The 18486-nt window shown below is 38.1% G+C and overlaps 1 protein-coding gene across 1 annotated transcript in view; it reads left to right on the top strand.

Annotated features, from left to right (window-relative positions):
• The window catches only part of BAZ1B (bromodomain adjacent to zinc finger domain, 1B), a 69488-nt gene that overhangs the window by 5127 nt on the left and 45875 nt on the right, over window positions 1–18486 (top strand). Inside the window, exons 2-4 of the mRNA XM_012640374.1 lie at window positions 4092–4208; window positions 7922–8066; window positions 14364–14565. Of these exons, the coding sequence (XP_012495828.1) occupies window positions 4092–4208; window positions 7922–8066; window positions 14364–14565 (464 nt within the window). The remainder of the gene's footprint in view (window positions 1–4091; window positions 4209–7921; window positions 8067–14363; window positions 14566–18486) is intronic.

Raw genomic sequence — 18486 nt, 5'->3', positions numbered from 1 at the left:
TGCCCGCCTCGGCCTCCCAGAGAGCTAGGATTACAGGCGTGAGCCACTGCACCCGGCCTTAGAGCATGTTTTAAGAGTTGCGTAGCTGTAGATGGAGTTAAGCTGTAGTTTCAAAACAGGATTTTATTGGGTAGTTGGAATACTAAGCTCTTTCGTTGATTTTTATAATTTAATTTCTTTACAAATTATGCCATATTTGAGTTGTTTTTAATTTAATGACAATCTGGTCCAAAGAAAAATAGAGTAAAAAGCAAATTTTGAGATGTGGCTCTATTTGACATCTTCTCACTCAGAACTCTTAGGGTTACAGTTGTGCTTTTTTAACCTCTGTACTTTTCTGGGCCACTGTTTTAGGCTGTCAAGTACTTTATTGAAAGAAGCAATCCTTACAAAGCTAAAGAGAATAAAGCAGCACCATATTGTGATAAGGAGGGAGCTCTTGAACTCCTGAAAAAGTAGATACATAATGAGGTAGTCTAGGATTTGAAAATATCTTATCATTTATAGCTTACACAACCTTTGGAGAATTGCTTTGACATTTTGTCTGCAATTATATGTGCAACAGTTGCTGGAACATAAAAACCTCAATTGGCATTTGGCTCTGAGTGGTTACTTGAGAGTGAGTGACTTATTTTGGTAACCTAAAATCTGAAATAGGATTTAGAGGCAGCTGACTCAATATCCTTCTAATGGGCTTTTTTTTTCTTTTCACTTTTTTCTCTTAATGTAAGTCAAAGTAATGACCAGAATAGTTACATAAACTTAAAAATACCCATTATTAGGTGGTAGTGTAGGAATTTCAGTTTTAGGTTTTTGAAATTAATCTAACTTGACTAGTCAATTAAAAATTTTGAGTTAATATTGTCAGGGCACTTGTTCTAAGGTGTGTATCTGAGGATACAATACTGTCTAATAAAAATATAATACGAGCCACATGTAACTTAAAATTTTCTAGTAGCCTTATTTTTAAAAAAGGAAAAGTGGGTGAAAAAAAGGAAAAACACATTTTTCTTATTCTAAGACCCAGGCTAAAGGAGCCTGCGTATGACATGCCTTTCTAGTGGAAAGGCAAAGGGAAAGCTGGAGGAAAACATAATGACTTTTTAAGCCTCTTCCTGGAAGTGACATATATCACATCTGCTCACGTCTGTTGGTCAAAGCAAGTTACTTGGCCAAGCCCAACATCACCGGGGTGGGGATGTACATTCCTTTTCACAAATATTGAAAGCAAGCCACATGGCACAAGTGGAGATGTAAAATCTCTGTGGAAAGGAGGTGAATAGTTGGAAACAGCAATAGTCAGAGAATGTTTTCTGGGAAAAGTTATTTTTAAGTTGAGATTTAAAGGATGCCTATAGTTTAGTTAGATGGAGAAAAGAGGATTACATGAGAGGGTGTGATAAGTTTGGAGTTTCTTAATTTTTAAAAATTGAAAGAAGTTCAGTTCTTTGGTTAGAGTGAAGTGGGAATGGGGATGGGGTTGTCTAGTGGCGAGAGATACAGAAAAGGGCTGCGTCATGCTGGTCCTTGTGAGATGGGCTGAGGTGTTCTACTTGGCCTTAAATTTAGTGGAGGCCATTGAAAATTTGAATAGGAAAGAAGCAGCCTTTTAGGTCAGGAACTGTGGCTGCAGTGTTGAGAATGGATTTCCAGGCTTGGGACTAGGGGAAACTAGACTATCCACGTGGCCATTGAATAATCTAGACAATAGGTAATGGTGGTCTGAATAAATTTACTAGTCCTTAATGTGGAGAGAACAATAGATGGATTTCAGAGACAAATGAGGTAGATTTGACAGACTTTGGTGATTGATTGGGGAGGAGTCAGGAATAATGATCGGTTTTCACTTGGATTATAATGTCATTCTCTGAAATAGAGAACCCTGGAAGAGGAACAAGTGTTTACTTCTTTTTGTTTTGTTTGTGAGTGGGGGAAAGGGAAGCGAAGTATTCAGTTTAGACACTTACATTGAGTCACTGTGCATGTCCAGATGGAGATGTCCATATTGCTTTTGGATATATGGGTCTGGAGTTTAGAGAGAGGAGACTGAGCTGGTGAGTTATTAGCATATAGATAGTAGTTGAAATTATGGGACTGGACAAGGTGACCCAGCAGGAGAATGCTATATAGATGGCAGTGATTTTCATTTTTTTTTTTAAGAGATGAGGGGTGTCTCACTTTGTTGCCCAGGCTGGTCTCAAACTCCTGGGCCCAGGCAGTCCTCTCAGCTCAGCCTCTGGAGTAGCTGGGACTGCAGGGGTGCACCCCCACACCCTCATTTGAGATAGCAGTGACTTTCAAAGGAAGGTAGGAAAGATGTGTGTCAGGTTAGAAGGGACATTTTATTGTTTGAAAAACTATAATAAAAAATTATTTAAATATATTTGTTTGAAAAAAATTCCCCACTACCTGTAAAAAATAATTTCATAAATCACAGAAAATAAAGCTCAACAAAATCTTGGTTGATGTAGTGATTTTCAATTCTGTGGCAGCCAGAGGATTGCTTCCCTGTGGGAACATACATATATATCAACATATAACACCTAGATCTGCAGCGAGGGAAGGTACTTCTACTATTGGCTAAAACTACTGTTTCGGATTACCTATGGATTTGTCTCTATTGTTTGCCTTTTCACTGTTCATAACCCTGGAAAACAAAGAATCTCCCTATGTAAGAAATGAACTGGGCATGGTGGCACCTGCTTGTACTCCCAGCTACTTTGGGAGGCTGAGGCAGGAGGATCACTTGAGGCCAGCCTAGGCAACATAGCGAGACCTTGTTTCCTAAAAAAGAAAAAAGAAACAGAAATAATTGTTTAGTTGTGAGGTTATTATAGAGGGAGCTGTTTAAATACTTTTATTTAATTCAACCACTATAAAATATGTCACTTGGAGGTGAGGTGCTGTGGCTCACGCCTGTAATCCTAGCACTTTGTGGGGCACAGGCAGGAGGACCGCTTGAGGCCAGGAGTTTGAGACCAGCTTGAGCAACGTAGCAAGACTCTGTCATTACAAAAAATATAATGGAAAAATTGGTGTGGTGGCACTTGCCTGTAGTCCCAGCTACTTGGGAGGCTGAGGCAGGAGGATCTCTTGAGCCCAGGAGTTTGAGGTTGCAGTGAACTATGATGACACCACTGCACTCTAGCCTGGGCAACAGAGTAAGACCCTGTCTCAAGAAAAAAAAAAGGAACTATGTCCCTTGGAAAGTACAAGAATTGGTAGCTTACTCTCTAGTTGTAGTGTCAGTTTATTTTCTTGCATAGCATCTGTTGCTGTGCATAGAAGTAAACTAGTTCCTTGCCATTTGAATTTGAAAGTGACTGGCTGATAGTGAATTCTAGTTGGGATGGTGTGGAAAGTTGCCAGTATATATGGCACCAAATTACATGATGTCCTCTTCCCCCAAGACTGTCTAAACAACAACTGGTAAATGATCTTGTAAATGTAGTGTTATTAGAGACAACATAGAGACTGGATAAATATTATATCAAAAGTATTTTTAGGAATACTCTTAGGTATTTTATAGAATTTATTAATATTTTTTAAATTCTCAGAAGCAACGGGTGTTTCTAAGGTAGACTGGAAGGCTGTTGGTAAATGGATCATTAGCATATGCACCGTTAACATATGTATAAGGTTATTCCAAGCTACCTGTGAGACTGATCTGATCATCTCATCTTACTGTAGACTGATTCTTAAACTTGCTGACCATCTGAGTTTTGTTACAAAATTTCACTTACCTTAAATGTTACTCTTCTTTACTTGTGTTTTATTTTGCTTTATTTTTTCTTAAGAATTTTTAGTACTGTTAAGTCTTGTGAAATGAAACTTTAGTGAATTGAGAAAATCCCATTTGTATATATTAATATATTATTTGTAAAACTTAAAAAACCATTCTAATCATACTTTAGTCTTAGTCATTTTGTTTTGGATTTGCCACTTGAAAACCCTTATTCCATTTCTGTCTTCTCATGCTGTACATTTTAGAACAAATACTGTAGATTTTTTTTCTATATTTAAGTATTTTATGCATATGGGTTAGTTGTTTCTGTTACTTGCGTATTGTTTTCCTGAGCCACTACCAACAGAGAGTATGAAGCCCGCTTGGAAAGGTACAGTGAGCGCATTTGGACGTGCAAGAGTACTGGAAGCAGTCAGCTAACCCACAAGGAGGCCTGGGAAGAAGAACAGGAAGTTGCTGAACTGTAAGTAATAGAAGCATTACGTTTTGGCCCCATCTTCACATTGTTAGCAAAGGAGGGAATATGAACCCTAAAGCACTACTTGTATTTAAATTTATGGAGCACAGATTGAAATATATTACATTAGTGTACTGTATTTTGCTGCTAACAAAGTGTGTAGAATATATTAGTTGTGTGCACACTTATTTAGATATTTACCAGGCTTTCGGTGTTCTTGTTCCATGCTTGTAAATACTCTGGAAATGTGGTTCTAAGCAAAGGATGCTGATATGATCTTAAAGTGACTTGGAGGCAGCAAATTAGCAGAAAGTTTTCCCTTTTTATTTTTATTTTTTGTAGAGACAGTGTCTGGCTATGTTTCCCAGGCTGGTCTCAACCTCCTGACCTCAAGCAATCCTCCTGCCTTGGCCTCCCAAAGTGCTTGGATTACAGGCATGAGCTATCATGCCTGGCTAAAAGTTTTCTTGATTTTGTGGTCATTTGAAATTATAAGATTGGCTGGGCCCCGTGGCTCATGAGTGTAATCCCAGCATTTTGGGATGCTGAGGTGGGAGGATTGCTTTAGGTCAGGAGTTTGAGACCAGCCTAAGCAACATAGCAAGACCCCATAAGCGGGGCATGGTGGTGCGCATCTGTAGTCCCAGCTACTCAGGAGGCTTGGGGCATAGGGATCTCTTGAGCCCAGGTGTTTAAGCTTGCAGTGAGCTATGATGCCACTGAACTCTAGCCTGGGTGGCAGAATGAGACCCTGTCTCAAAATAAAAAAATTGTAAGATGTTATTTAAGGCTGGGCGCTGTGGCTCACGCCTGTAATCCTAGCACTCTGGGAGGCCGAGGTGGGCGGATTGTTTGAGCTCAGGAGTTCGAGACCAGCCTGAGCAAGAACGAGACCCTGTCTCTACTAAAAATAGAAAGAAATTAGCCAAACAACTAAAAATATATATATATATAAAAATTAGCCGGGCATGGTGGCGCATGCCTGTAGTCCCAGACGCTACTCGGGAGGCTGAGGCAGGAGGATCGCTCGAGCCCAGGAGTTTAAGGTTGCTGTGAGTTAGGCTGACTCCACGGCACTCTGGCCTGGGCAAGAGAATGAGACTCTGTCTCAAAAAAAAAAAAAAAAGATGTTATTTATACTAGCTGTTGAAAAATACAGTTTTATCTAAGTGGGAAGGTTGATTTGGGGTCTTAAAACATCCTGTGTTCAAAGTGCCTAGTTGTCTGGGTGTTCTCTCAAAACACTCAGAATTTGGCAGGTGTATGGAAAACAGTAACTAGAAGCTAGAGATTATAAAACAGTACTCTTGGGAGTTTGGAATAGACACTTTTTCTCCGAATTTTCTCATTGACTTATCTTGATAACAGATAAGTAGAGGGAGCATAGAATTTAGTGATCTAATACTATTCTGGTGTTTTGATATGTCAGAGCACTGGGTTTTAGTAATGGCTTCATCAGTGACTAGTAATTGGTTAAGTATGTTAACCTTGCACCTCTTTCTTTGTTTGGATCACTTGTATTGTTTCATCTTGAGATAGTGTCATTTATATATATATGCTTTGTTTAATGTACTAGACCAGGGGTTGGCCACCCATTTCTGTGAAGGACCAATTTGTAAATATTTTAGGCTTTGTAGGCCACATGGTCTCTGTCTCAGCTACTCAGCTGTGAAGTTGTACTGTGAAAACAACTAACATATTACGTAAAGGAATGAGAATAGCTGTGTTCTATAATAATAAAACTTCATTTACAGAAACTCGCAGCAGGCTGGATTTGGCCTATTGGCTATCGTTGTCCCCTAGAGTAGCCTGTAAACTTCTTGAGGTCAGGATTCTTGTTAGCTTATTCTTGAATTGGTTACAGTGCCTGTCTCAATCCTCTGCATTATATAAACATTTAATATTTGCTGTTTGCAAATAGAGGTAACCTACCTTCTCTACAAATGTTTTTGAGAGGCCGGGCGCGGTGGCTCATGCCTGTAATCCTAGCACTCTGGGAGGCCGAGGCAGGTGGATCGCTCAAGGTCAGGAGTTTGAGACCAGCCTGAGCAAGAGCGAGACCCCGTCTCTACTAAAAAATAGAAAGAAATGATCTGGACAACTAAAAAAATATATACATATAGAAAAAATTAGCCGGGCATGGTGGTGTATGCCTGTAGTCCCAGCTACTCGGGAGGCTGAGGCAGGAGGATTGCTTGAGCCCAGGAGTTTGAGGTTGCTATGAGCTAGGACGCCATGGCACTCTAGCCTGGGCAACAGAGCGAGACTCTGTCTCAAAAACAAAACAAACAAACAAACAAAAAAAATGTTTTTGAGACAAAAATATGTATGCGAAAATTCTGTGTGAATAGAACGTACCACATTTAGCCTACTACGAAGAATAAAGAGTAGTAAGGAGGTCGATTATTGTTGTATGTAATATGATTATGTTCCTGAAAAACCCAAAGAGAATCAAGTGAAAAACTTAAGAGCAAATAAGAGAAGTAAGTTTCAAAATGAAAATTAAATTACTTCCCTGCACACAAAGAGATAAAGTACAGTGGGATTTCATGGGCTAGAGACACTAACCTGAAAGTGTCATGGAAAACTTCATGGGACTTCATGAAGAAGGTGATGTCTGAAGCTTGAGGGATAGTTTGTGCCAAATTGTAGAAGACAAGATGAAGCATTTGTATTTAATTCAGTGAACAGTGGAGGACAGTAATAATATTTGAACAAGGGAGACATGTGAGTGGAGTTGGGCTTTGAAAAGATTAATCTGGGAGCAGTGTATAAGATGAGTTAGGGAGGAGGCAGGTGGGATGTCTGTGTAGGCTAGAGTAATATTCAGGTAGGGAAGCAGGGCATTATTGGGAACAGAAAGGATGATACAGATCCTTTAATCCTTCCTGAAAAGAGGGTTCTTTGGCCATAACTTTGAAAAGCCACTTTCTTCTTGGGAAATCATAATGCATATGAACATTTTAAAGATTTTCAAAAGACCTGCAATAGAGAAACTTTAGCTTGGTTTAATCTAGTGAGTTTCAAACTTATTTGACTTTAGAATCCATTATATCAGAGGAAAGTTCTGCAGAACTTGGGAAATGTTTTATGCGATTTGATAGCTAATAGAATATAGGGGGTGGTGGGAGGAATTACTAATATTGAAAAAACCTGAGGTTTCAATATTTTTATTCAAAGTACAAATCTTTTTCTGATTATAAAAGTAGTGTATACTTGTTATAAAAATGTAAATGACCCAGAGTAAGTAAAAGAATGTGGACATGATTGTCCAACCTCACTCCCTCACTCAGACAATGGAGTTTTAAACCTAAGTGCCTGGGAGGCTTAATAAAAAGAGAGAGTGAATTTTGGGGGCCAGGAAAGGCGTCATGGAATTAAGGAAGTCTGAGGACATCTTGGAAGAATGATTAAGCTGGGAAGTGGGGAGGACAGTGGGAAGAGGAGAAAGGTAACAAACAGCCTTAACAAGGCAGGGAGACTGTAAGCATATATACCTGTAATCCCAGCTATTTGGAAGGCTGAGGCAGGAGGATTCCTTGAGCCCAGGAGTTTAAGGTTGCAGTGAGCTATCATGACACCACTGCACTTTTAGTCCGGCCAACAGAGTAAAACCCTGTTTGGGGGCTAAAAGAAAAAGAAATGTTTGAATGAGCTGCGTTAAATCTCTGGATAGATTTTTCTGTGTGTTCTTGGTAACTAATAATGTATTTATTTAGTTTGAAGGAGGAGTTCCCTGCCTGGTATGAGAAACTGGTTTTGGAAATGGTTCACCATAACACAGCCTCCTTAGAGAAGTTAGTAGATACTGCTTGGTTGGAGATCATGACCAAATATGCTGTGGGAGAAGAGTGTGACTTTGAGGTAAGTGCCTGGTTTTTTTTTTCCTGTGATTTAACTTACTGTTAGAATTGGAGCTTCCAAGATAGATTATAGAACACATTTCTGTGTGTGTAAAATTGTGTTATATTTGAAGTCTGCTTTACTTACTATTGATACTGTAAGGACCAAATTTTGGAACCAAGTGTTTAATGTTATGACAATCGCTGTACTGTGTGCCAGTGTGCCCTTGCTTTCCCTTTTGATCCCTTTATGATAATTCTGTTATCTTGGCTTTTTTTGGTTTTGTAATTTTTTTCTTACTCTGTTTAAAAGACTTTTTTTTTCTCTTTTTCTTTTCTTTTTTTCTACTTGTTTTTAAATTTTCCAGCTGAAATGGCTAAAGGATGATTATAAAAATCATACCTAACACCAAAAACAATCCTTTATAATCTTTTAAAAGTTTAAAGTAAGATTCAGGAGAAAGAGAACTAACATTTGTTAAATATCTGTATATACTGGATACTGAACTATTTGCTTTACATTCTTGCAGAATCTGCACAGAAATCCTGAGGTGGTAGACAGGTTCAGTCATTTGAATAGGTTGTTGAGGCTGATATGTATTAGTTATGAGTGCTTTTAGCTGTGTGCAGTAAAACATCTGAGTAATAGTGGATGGTACTTCTCAAACTTTAGCCTAAATAAAATTACTTAGAGAACTCTTGAAAATACATTCTTGAGCCTATCCCCTGAGAGTTTGGAAGGTCTAGATTGGGGCCTAAAATTTTGCAGTTCTAATAAGTTACAGGAAGGCGATGATGCTGTCCCATGGGGGTGGGGGAGGACACTTTAAATAGCACTGGCTTAAACAATAAGGACATTCGATTATCTCATGTAATAAGTCTTAGAAGTAGGCAGGTCCACATTCAGTGTAGAGGCCGAATAATATTGTCAAGGACCTAGACTCTTTCTGTTCTGTTCTTCTCACTGTGTTGAGTTTTCCTTTGATTTTTTTTTTTTTTGAGACAGAGTCTCACTCTGTTGCCCCTGCTAGAGTGCTGTGGTGTCAACCTGGCTCACAGCAACCTCAAACTCCTGGGCTTAAGCAATCCTTCTGCCTCAGCCTCCCGAGTAGCTGGGACTACAGGCATGTACCACCATGCCCAGATAATTTTTTCTCTATTTTTTAGTCGTCCAGCTAATTTCTTTCTATTTTTAGTAGAGACAGAGTCTCACTCTTGCTTAGGCTGGTCTCAAACTCCTGACCTTGAGTGATCCTCCCACCTCAGCCTCCCAGAGTACTAGGATTACCGGCGTGAGTCACCATGCCAGGCCAGATTTTTTCTTTTTTTTTTTTTTTTTAGATAGGGTCTTGCTCTGTTGCCCGGGCTGCAGTGCAGTGGCATCATCATAGCTCGCTGCAACTTCAAACTTCTGGGCTCAAGCGATCCTCCTGCCTCAGCCTCCCAAGTAGTGGGGACTACAGGAGTGAGCCTCATGCCCAGCTTGGTTCTTAGCTTTGTTGCCTCTTGGTTGTGAAATTGTGACTATGTTCAGAGTGAGGAAATGTTTAGTTAAGCAGGGTAAGAAAGTTTTTCCAGAAGCATAAAAGATAAAGCTCCCCGTTTAGCTTTACATGTTCCTAGCTAGAACTTGGCTTACATAAACACCCTTAGCTGCAAGGGGTGCCGAGAAAGTGAGTATCTGCCTTTTTTTTTTTAAATGGGTCCTACCTCACTCTATATCATAGAATGAGTGTTCCTTTTTCTTTTTCCTTTTTATAAAGCCACAAAATAGGCTGGCAAGAGAAGAGGGAGGGGAATGGCTTAGGTACAACAAACAACATACAACACAGTATGTGCTATAGTAGCCAGTAAGAGGTGGGACCAAGATTCAACTTTTGTCTTATGTTTGTCTGGTTCCAAAGTTCTTGTTCTTTCCTTGTTGTTTTACCGATTTACTATGACTCCATGTATCTCCTAGCTCCTGCTTTTTTTTATTTGTAATGACTGTGATTGCCAGTGGGGTTTTTTTTTTTTTAGACAGAGTCTCACTCTGTTGCCTGGGCTAGAGTGCCGTGGCGTCAGCCTAGTTCACAGCAACCTCAAACTCTTGAGCTCAAGCAATCCTTCTGTCTCAGCCTCCTGGGTAGCTGGGACTACAGGCATGTGCCACCACGCCCGGCTAATTTTTTTTATATATATATTTTTAGTTGTCCACCTAATTTCTTTCTATTTTTTTAGTAGAGACGGGGTCTCGAACTCCTGAGCTCAAACGATCCACCCGCCTCAGCCTCCCAGAGTGCTAGGATTACAGGCGTGCCAGTGGGTTTTAATCACATACTTTATATCAGTCATTGTCCTGGTAGGAAATAGATGGCATACTTAAATGGTATAATTGACTTGAGTTTAATAAAAGGACTGTTGACGATAGACAACAGTCTGATCAGGATCAAGGAAAACTTAACAAGGAAAGGGGCCAGGTGCGGTGGCTTATGCCTGTAATCCTAGCACTCTGGGAGGATTGCTTGAGCTCGGGGTTCAAGACCAGCCTGAAGAAGAGGAAGACCCCATCTCTACAAAAAATAGAAAAATTAGCTGGGCATTGTGACTGGTGCATGCCCAGCCAATCCTCCCACCTTGACCTCCAAGAGTGCTAGGATTATAGGCGTGAGCCACCGCGCCCGGCCGATAGTGAACACTCTTAACATCCAAAAGTATACTGATGCTCTTTTGTAATCTCTCCCTCCTACTCCTTTTTTCCCCTACCACTGATCTGTTTTTTTGTCACTATAGGTTAGTTTGCATTTTCTAGAGTTTTATATAAATGGAATCATTTTGTACTCTTTGTTTGTCTGAATTGTTTCACTCAGCAGTTATTTTAAGATGCATCCCTGTTGTTGCATGTATCAGAAGTCATTCTTTTTTATTGCTGAGTAGTATTTCATTGTATATATAGACCATAGCAGTCCTTAATATTTGCTCATCTAATAATAGAGCTTCAAAATACATAAAACTAAACAGAACTACAAGGAGAAATAGACAAATCACATTTATAGTTAGAGATTTCAGCAATCCCCTCTTCTCAACTGATAGAAAAAGTAGAAAGTCAGCAAGAATATAGAAAACTTGCATAACACTACCAACCAATTTGACCTAATTGTCATTAAAAAACATTTCACCCTAACAGCAGAATACATATTTCTTTCAAGTGCATTTTTACCAAGTGGAGATCATCCTATCCTCTAGGTCATAAAAAAGTATCAGTAAATTTTAAAAGATTCAAGTCGTCCAAAGTATATATTCTGATTAAAATGGAATTAAATCAGAAATTCGTAACAGATATCTGGAAATACTATAAATAATTGGAAAGTAAATTATACCTGTTTAACTTACTCATGGATTAAAGAAGAAATCAAAAGGAAAATTAGAAAGTATTTTGAACTGAATGAAAATGAAAACACAGTATATTAGAATTTGTGGGATGCTGCTAAAAGCAGTGCTTAGGAAAAATGTATAGCACTAAATATCTACATCAGAAAAAAAAGAAAGGTCTGAAATCATTGACCTTGGCTTCTGCCTTAAGTCAGAAAAAGAAGAACACATTAAACCCAGAGTAAACAGAAGAAAGGAAGTGATAAAAGATCAGAGTGGAAATCAATAAAATCAAAAACAGGAAAACAACAGGGAAAATAAATGAAATCAAAAACTGGTAATTTGACAAGATCAGTGAAATTGATAGACCTCTAGCCAAACTCTTAGAAAAAAAGATACGAATTAACCAATATGAAGAATTAAAAGACATGACATCACTGTAGTCTTACAGATATTGATGAGATAATAAGGGAATATTATGGACACCTTTGTAACATTGACAAGTTAAGTAGATAGACCTATTCCTTGAAAGACACAAAGTACCAAAACTCAAGAAGTGGAGAATTTAATAGCCCTGTATCTATTAAGGAAATTGAATTTGTTAAAATTTGTTAAAATCTTCCCACAAAGAAAACTCCAGGCCTAAATGTTGTTACTGGTGAATTCTGCCAAACATGTAAGGAAGAAGTAATATCAGTTCTCGGCAAATGCTTCAAGAAAACAGAAGAGGAGGAAATACTTTCTAACTTATTTTACAGGGCCAGCATTACCCTGATATCAAAATCATATAAGCACATCACAAGAGAAAAACTACAGACTAAGTAAAATCTATATCTGTGTTCAGAAAACTCCCTTATGAACATAAATATAAAAATTCTAATAAAAATTTTAACAGATAAAATTCAACACTATATTTAAAAGATAATACATCATGGCCAGTGGGGTCTATCCTAGGAATGCAAAGTTGGTTTAACACTTGAAGTGAATATAATTTTCCTTGTTAATAAACGAGAAGGAAAACCATGTGATAGTTTTTTTCTTTTTTCTTTTTAAATTATTCTAAATTCAGCTGACAGTGAGACCAAGTGATAGTTTTGATAGACACAGAAAAAGCATTTGATGAAATCCAACATCAACTACTAATAAAAACTCATAGCACGTTATGAATACGAAGAAGCGCTTCGACATGATAAAGGGTGTTTACCGGTAATCTTCAGCTAACAGCATACCTAATGGTTGAAGACTGAATGCTTGGCCCCGAAGGTCAGGCAAGTTATGATGTCTGTTCTCCCACTCTAATATTGTACTGAAGGTTCTAGCTAGTGTAGTATGTCAATAAAAATAATGGAAAGGCATCCAGATTTCAAAGGAAGAAGTAAAATTATTTGCAGACAACATGATTGTGGAACGTCTGATGGAATCTACCAGTGAAACTACTAGAACTAAGAAATGAATTCAGCAGGGTTGCAGGATACAAGATGAATATACAGAAATCAATTTACATTTCTATATACTAGCAACAAACAATTGGAAATTGAAATTTAAAAAATTGGCACCATTTACAGTAGTGTCAGAAATATGAAATATAGTAGTCTCCCCTTATCCATGGTTTTGCCTTCTACTGTTTCAGTTATCAGCAGTCAATCACTGTCTGAAAATATTAATGGAAAATTCCAGAAGTAAACAATTTATAAATTTTAAATTGCAAGCTTTTTTGAGTAGTGTAGTGAAATCTTGTGCAGTTTCACTCTGTCCAGCCTGGGATACGAATCATCCCTTTCCAGCATATCCACTGCATATGCTACCCCCCAGTTAGTCACCTAGTAGCCATCTCAGTTATCAGATTGACAGTCACTTGTGTTCAGCTAACCCTTACTTTACTTAATAATGGCCTTAAGTGCAAGAGTAGTGATGCTGGCAGTTTGGATATGCCAAAGAGAAGCCATAAAGTGCTTCCTTTAAGTGAAAAGGTGAAAGTTTTAGATTTAATAAGGAAAGAAAAAAAATTGTATGCCAAGGTTGCTGGTATCTACAGTAAGAACCATTCTTCTGTCTGTGAAATTGTGAAGAAAGAAAAAGAAATTCGTGCATGGTATGTGTAGAGTTTGGCACTATCCATGATTTCAGCCATCCACTAGGAGTCTTGGAATGTATCCCGCTGTGGATAAGGGTGGATTATTGTACTCGGGGATAAAGCTGACAAAAGATGCACAATACCCGTACAGTAAAAATTTCAAAACATTGCTGAGAGAAATTAAAGAAGATCTAAATAAATGTAGAGATACTTTGTTCATGGATCAGAAAACTAATCATTAAGATACCAATTCTTCCCAAATTGATGTGTAGATTTAACACACATTGCAATAAAATCCAACAGCTTTTTTTGTAAGAATTGCCTAGCTGGTTGTAAAATTCATTTGGAGATGCAAAGAACCTAGCTACAACTTTGAAAAAGAACAACAAAGTAAGAGATCTAATACTATTTGATTTCACGCCTTAGTTTAAAGATTTTGCGTTAAGAACAGACTAGCATCCAGAAATAGACATATACATATACATATACAACTGATCTTTGATAGACGTGGAAAGGTAAGTGTAGAAAGGATACTTTTTTCAACAAATGTTTCTAGAACAATTGGTTATCCATATATATTTGATTTTTTTTTTTTTAAATGGAAATTTTTAAACTGCATATTTCAGGCTAGTGCAGTGATTGCCGTTTGGTCTTAGTGTATTGGTACATGAATTTGAACTAGGTTGTGATCTTTTTATTTTTTAGGATATCATTTCAATCTAGAAGTCTGAGAAATAAAGTTGGAAAAAATTCACCGTACTTGGATATTTTCATTTCAGTGAATTTTTGTTTGTGGAGGAGGCATGTATATTAGATCAGATGTTCTAAACATTACCTTTAGTTTCTAGTTCCTTATTTATTATCTCTGATTTTTCTCTCCTGTCTCCTTTATAGGTTGGGAAGGAGAAAATGCTCAAGGTGAAGATTGTTAAGATTCATCCTTTGGAGAAAGTGGATGAAGAGGCCGCTGAGAAAAAATCTGATGGTGCCTGTGATTCTCCATCAAGTGACAAAGAGAATTCCAGTCAAATTGCTCAGGACCATCAGAAGAAGGAGGCAGTCGTAAAAGAGGATGAAGGAAGGAGAGAGAGTATTAGTATGTATGATATGCTAGCTCTCCTTAGTGAGTTATGAGACCCTATTTATTTTATTATACACAAATCTTTCAGAGTTCTCTAGCAACTAAGTATGTACTCCAGTTCTTGCAGTGACATGATTTTGTTCATTTATGATTCAGAAAAACAACTAAAATGTCCATAAAGTGAGTCAAGACTTAAATCTTCCTAAACAATTGATATCATTGGGAAGTCATTTCCTCTAGTTGCTTAGAAATTTGTGTACACATTCTTAGCTACTCAAGATGGCAAAGGTTTGTTTTCCTTTTCTCTTAAAGTAGAAAATATGTACATATATGTGTAACAGGGTGGTCAAGGTAGGAGGGGTGAATTATTCTCATCCCTATTGCTCTTCACATTGTAAGCCAATGGAGTGGTTTTAAGATACAGTTGACCCTTGAACAACAGAGGTTTAAGCTACATGGGGCCATGTATGCATAAATTTTTTTCAGTGAATATTTTGGAAAACTTTTTGGAGATTGGTGACAATTTGAAAAAACTTGCAGATCAACTGTGTAGCCTAGAAATATCAAAAAAAATTAAGAAAAAGTTATATATGTCATGAAGGCATAAAACATGTTACTACTATTTTATTTACTACCATAAAATATATACAAATCTATTATAAAAAGTTAAACCTTATCAAAATTTATGCACACACAGATTGTACATGGCACCATTTGCAATAGAGAGATATAAATAAACATAAAGGTGCAGTATTAAATAACTGCATGAAACTACAGTAGTACTGTACTACTGTAATAATTTCATAGCAACCTCCTGTTGCTTTTGTAGTGAACTCAGGTGTTGCCAGTATCTGCTTAAAACTTCATATGATGCTAATCATCTCCAAGTGAGAAGTTCTTTTGTCCAGTAAATTGCTTGTCTTTCAAAGTTCTTGCATACTTTTTATCACATTTAGTGCAATACCTTAAACCTTAAATAACATGACAGGATCCATACAGAGTGCCACCAGTGATGCTGTAATTGCTCTCAGAAAGCAGAGAAAAGTCATGACAATATAAGAAAAATTTGAATTACTTGATATGTACTGTAGATTAAGGTCTGCTGCTGCAGTTGCCCCATTTCAAGATAAATGAATCCAGTTGTGAGGACCACTGTAAAAAAAAGAAGAAATTTGCAAAGTTATTGTTGCAGCCACACCAGTAGGCACAAAAACCTTGCACTTTTGCAAAATACCTTTTTATCTCATATTGAAAATGCAGCTTTTTATATGGATGCAGGATTCCTATAAGAAAGGCATATCTATAGACTATATGGTTTGAGGAAAAGCAGTCATATGATAACTTAAAGCAAAAAGGAAGATGAAGGATCCAAAGCTGGAGAATTTAATGCCAGCAAAGGATCTTTTGACCATTTTAGAAAGGTTTGGCTTAATGTCAAGATAACAGGAGAGTAGCTTCTGCCGTCCAATATATAATACATTTAACATACAAAATATGTGTGAATTTACTTTCTGGTATCGGTAAAGCTTCCAGTCAACAGCAGGCTGTGAGTGGTAAAGTTTTTGGGGAATCAAAAATTATATGTGGATTTTTGACTGCTCTGGGGTTTGGTGCCCCTAACCCCTGTGCAATTCAAGGGTCAGCTGTACTTCCTTCTATCTATATTGTGTAATCTAAGTTCATCTCAGATGGGAGCTGCTAGAATTCTGAGACACTGATGTCTAAAAGTAGTTTTTAGGGACCTGAAGACTCTAACAATAATGTTTTAAATTTGAAGACCTGAGACTTTGCCCACTGGGAAAGTTATTCAGCCTGTGGGGTCTTCATTTTTTAAAAAAAAAAGTCTGTAAAATAAGAAATTTGACTGGACTAGATTCCTTTTATCTCCAAAAACATGAGTGCACAAAGTATTTGGTGTATATTGACCCCCACTCCTCATGACTATTAGAGGATCAGGTAATTGTACCTCATTATTTAACTGTTATAGACTTTAGAGTGCTACCTTAGAATGTTATGTTGTCTGTCTTCCATTCTATTTTATGTCTCCAGAGTTTTGGACATGTGCAGATGGTTTTAGAGGGATTTATTGTAGTCTGAAAGAGCCCCTCCCCCCCCCCCCTTTTTTTTTTAAAGAATAGAAACGGGGTCTCACTCTTACTCAGGCTGGTCTTGAACTCCTGACCTCAAGCGATCCTCCTGCCTTGGCCTCCCAGAGTGCTGGGATTACAGGCATGAGCCACTGTGCCCGGCTGGAAAGAACCCTTGAGACTGTCATTGTAATTGGCCCACCCCCAGTTATTGATACTTCAGTTTTGTTTTTTGCTCTGTTATATGAATGCTAACGTCTATATTTTCCAGTTTCTCTCTCCTTCTTTTTTTTTTTTTTTGAGACAGAGTCTCACTGTGTTGCCTGGGCTAGAGTGCCGTGGCGTCCTAGCTCACAGCAACCTCAAACTCCTGGGCTCAAGCGATCCTCCTGCCTCAGCCTCCCAAGTAGCTGGGACTACAGGCATGTACCACCATGCCCGGCTAATTTTTTCTACATATATTTGTAGTTGTCCAATTAATTTCTTTCTATTTTTAGTAGAGACGGGGTCTCGCTCTTGCTCAGGCTGGTTTCTAACTCCTGAGCTCAAACAATCCTCCCGCGTCGGCCTCCCAGAGAGCTAGGATTATAGGCGTGAGCCACCGCGCCCGGCCCTCTCTCCTTCTTTTTGATACTGAAGTTTTGTAATATGGGCATTACTTATAATTCCTTGAAGTTGAGAAATGTTTTGGTTAGGATGTTTTGGTTAGGAGTTGGCTGATCAAATGTCATCTAACTCCTTCTAGAATCAGATTGTTGAAATACCAGTGATATATTACTAGTTTTATGCCTGAAGAATTGTGTACCAGGAACCCCAAGTTTTAGGCTTTGACTTGTTTTTCAGTGGGTTCTGTGTCTAAGTTTAGGTTTTAATTTTGGGGTTATGTTGTTATTAATACTACATGAAAATAGGTGGGATAAGGAATTGATGTTATGACATACTCCAAATGTTTGCTGGGGAAAATTGATTAGAATTTCCATAGGAATTTGATAGACAAATTCCAGTATTGTAATATTTTCTTACCAGATGACCTCGCCTTGTACTTTATGGGGAAAAAATAATGTTTTAGGCAGGAACTTTTCATCTTTGTGTTCTTAACCTCCTCATAAATTTCTGTATTCTTCCTCCATCTTAGAAGGGGACTGTCTTTCCTTTTGGCCAAGACACTTGTGCTTTGGATTCTATTTCCTCTTACTCTTCTTAAGGACTTGGGTTAACTTTTATTATTCTACTCTACAGTGTTTTCAACTCTCTCATAAGGTTCTTCTCAACTTATAAACAAAGTCCCATTTTCTAAAGAGAAAAACCTGTCCTCCATTGATTCTCTTGTTTTCTGTCTTATCCAAACTTACATTCTTGAGAATGCTGTCTCTATCTTATGACTGTCAGTTTATTCCTTATGCTGTTGTGGTCTAACTTAGGTCGCTTCACTCCTGAAACAATTCCTAATAAGGTTGTAGGTGACCTCCTAATTGCCAGACGCAGAGATTTCTTCTTAGTCTGTGCTTAAATTTTCTTTTGAGACAAAGTCTTGCTCTGTCGCCCCAGGTGGAGTACAGTGGCATCATCATAGCTCACTGTAACCTCAAACTGCTGGGCTCAAGAGATCCTGCTTCCTTAGCCTCCCAAGTAGCTGAGACTAAAGGTGCATGCCATGATGCTGGGCTAATTTTTCTGTTTTCAGTAGAGATGGGGTCTTGCTCTTGCTGAGGCTAGTCTCGAACTCCTGAGCTCAAGCAATCCTCCCACCTCGGCCTCCCAGAGTGCTAGGATTATAGGCGTGAGGCACTGCACCTGGTCTGTGTTTTAATTTTCTGTTAAATTTAACACTGTTGGTTAGTCTCATGTC

Source organism: Propithecus coquereli, unplaced genomic scaffold (assembly GCF_000956105.1).
Source record: "Propithecus coquereli isolate 6110/MARCELLA unplaced genomic scaffold, Pcoq_1.0 Scaffold150, whole genome shotgun sequence".
NCBI lineage: Eukaryota > Metazoa > Chordata > Mammalia > Primates > Indriidae > Propithecus > Propithecus coquereli.
The sequence above is the reverse complement of the archived record's forward strand: the minus strand, read 5'-3'. Positions and strand labels throughout refer to the sequence as shown.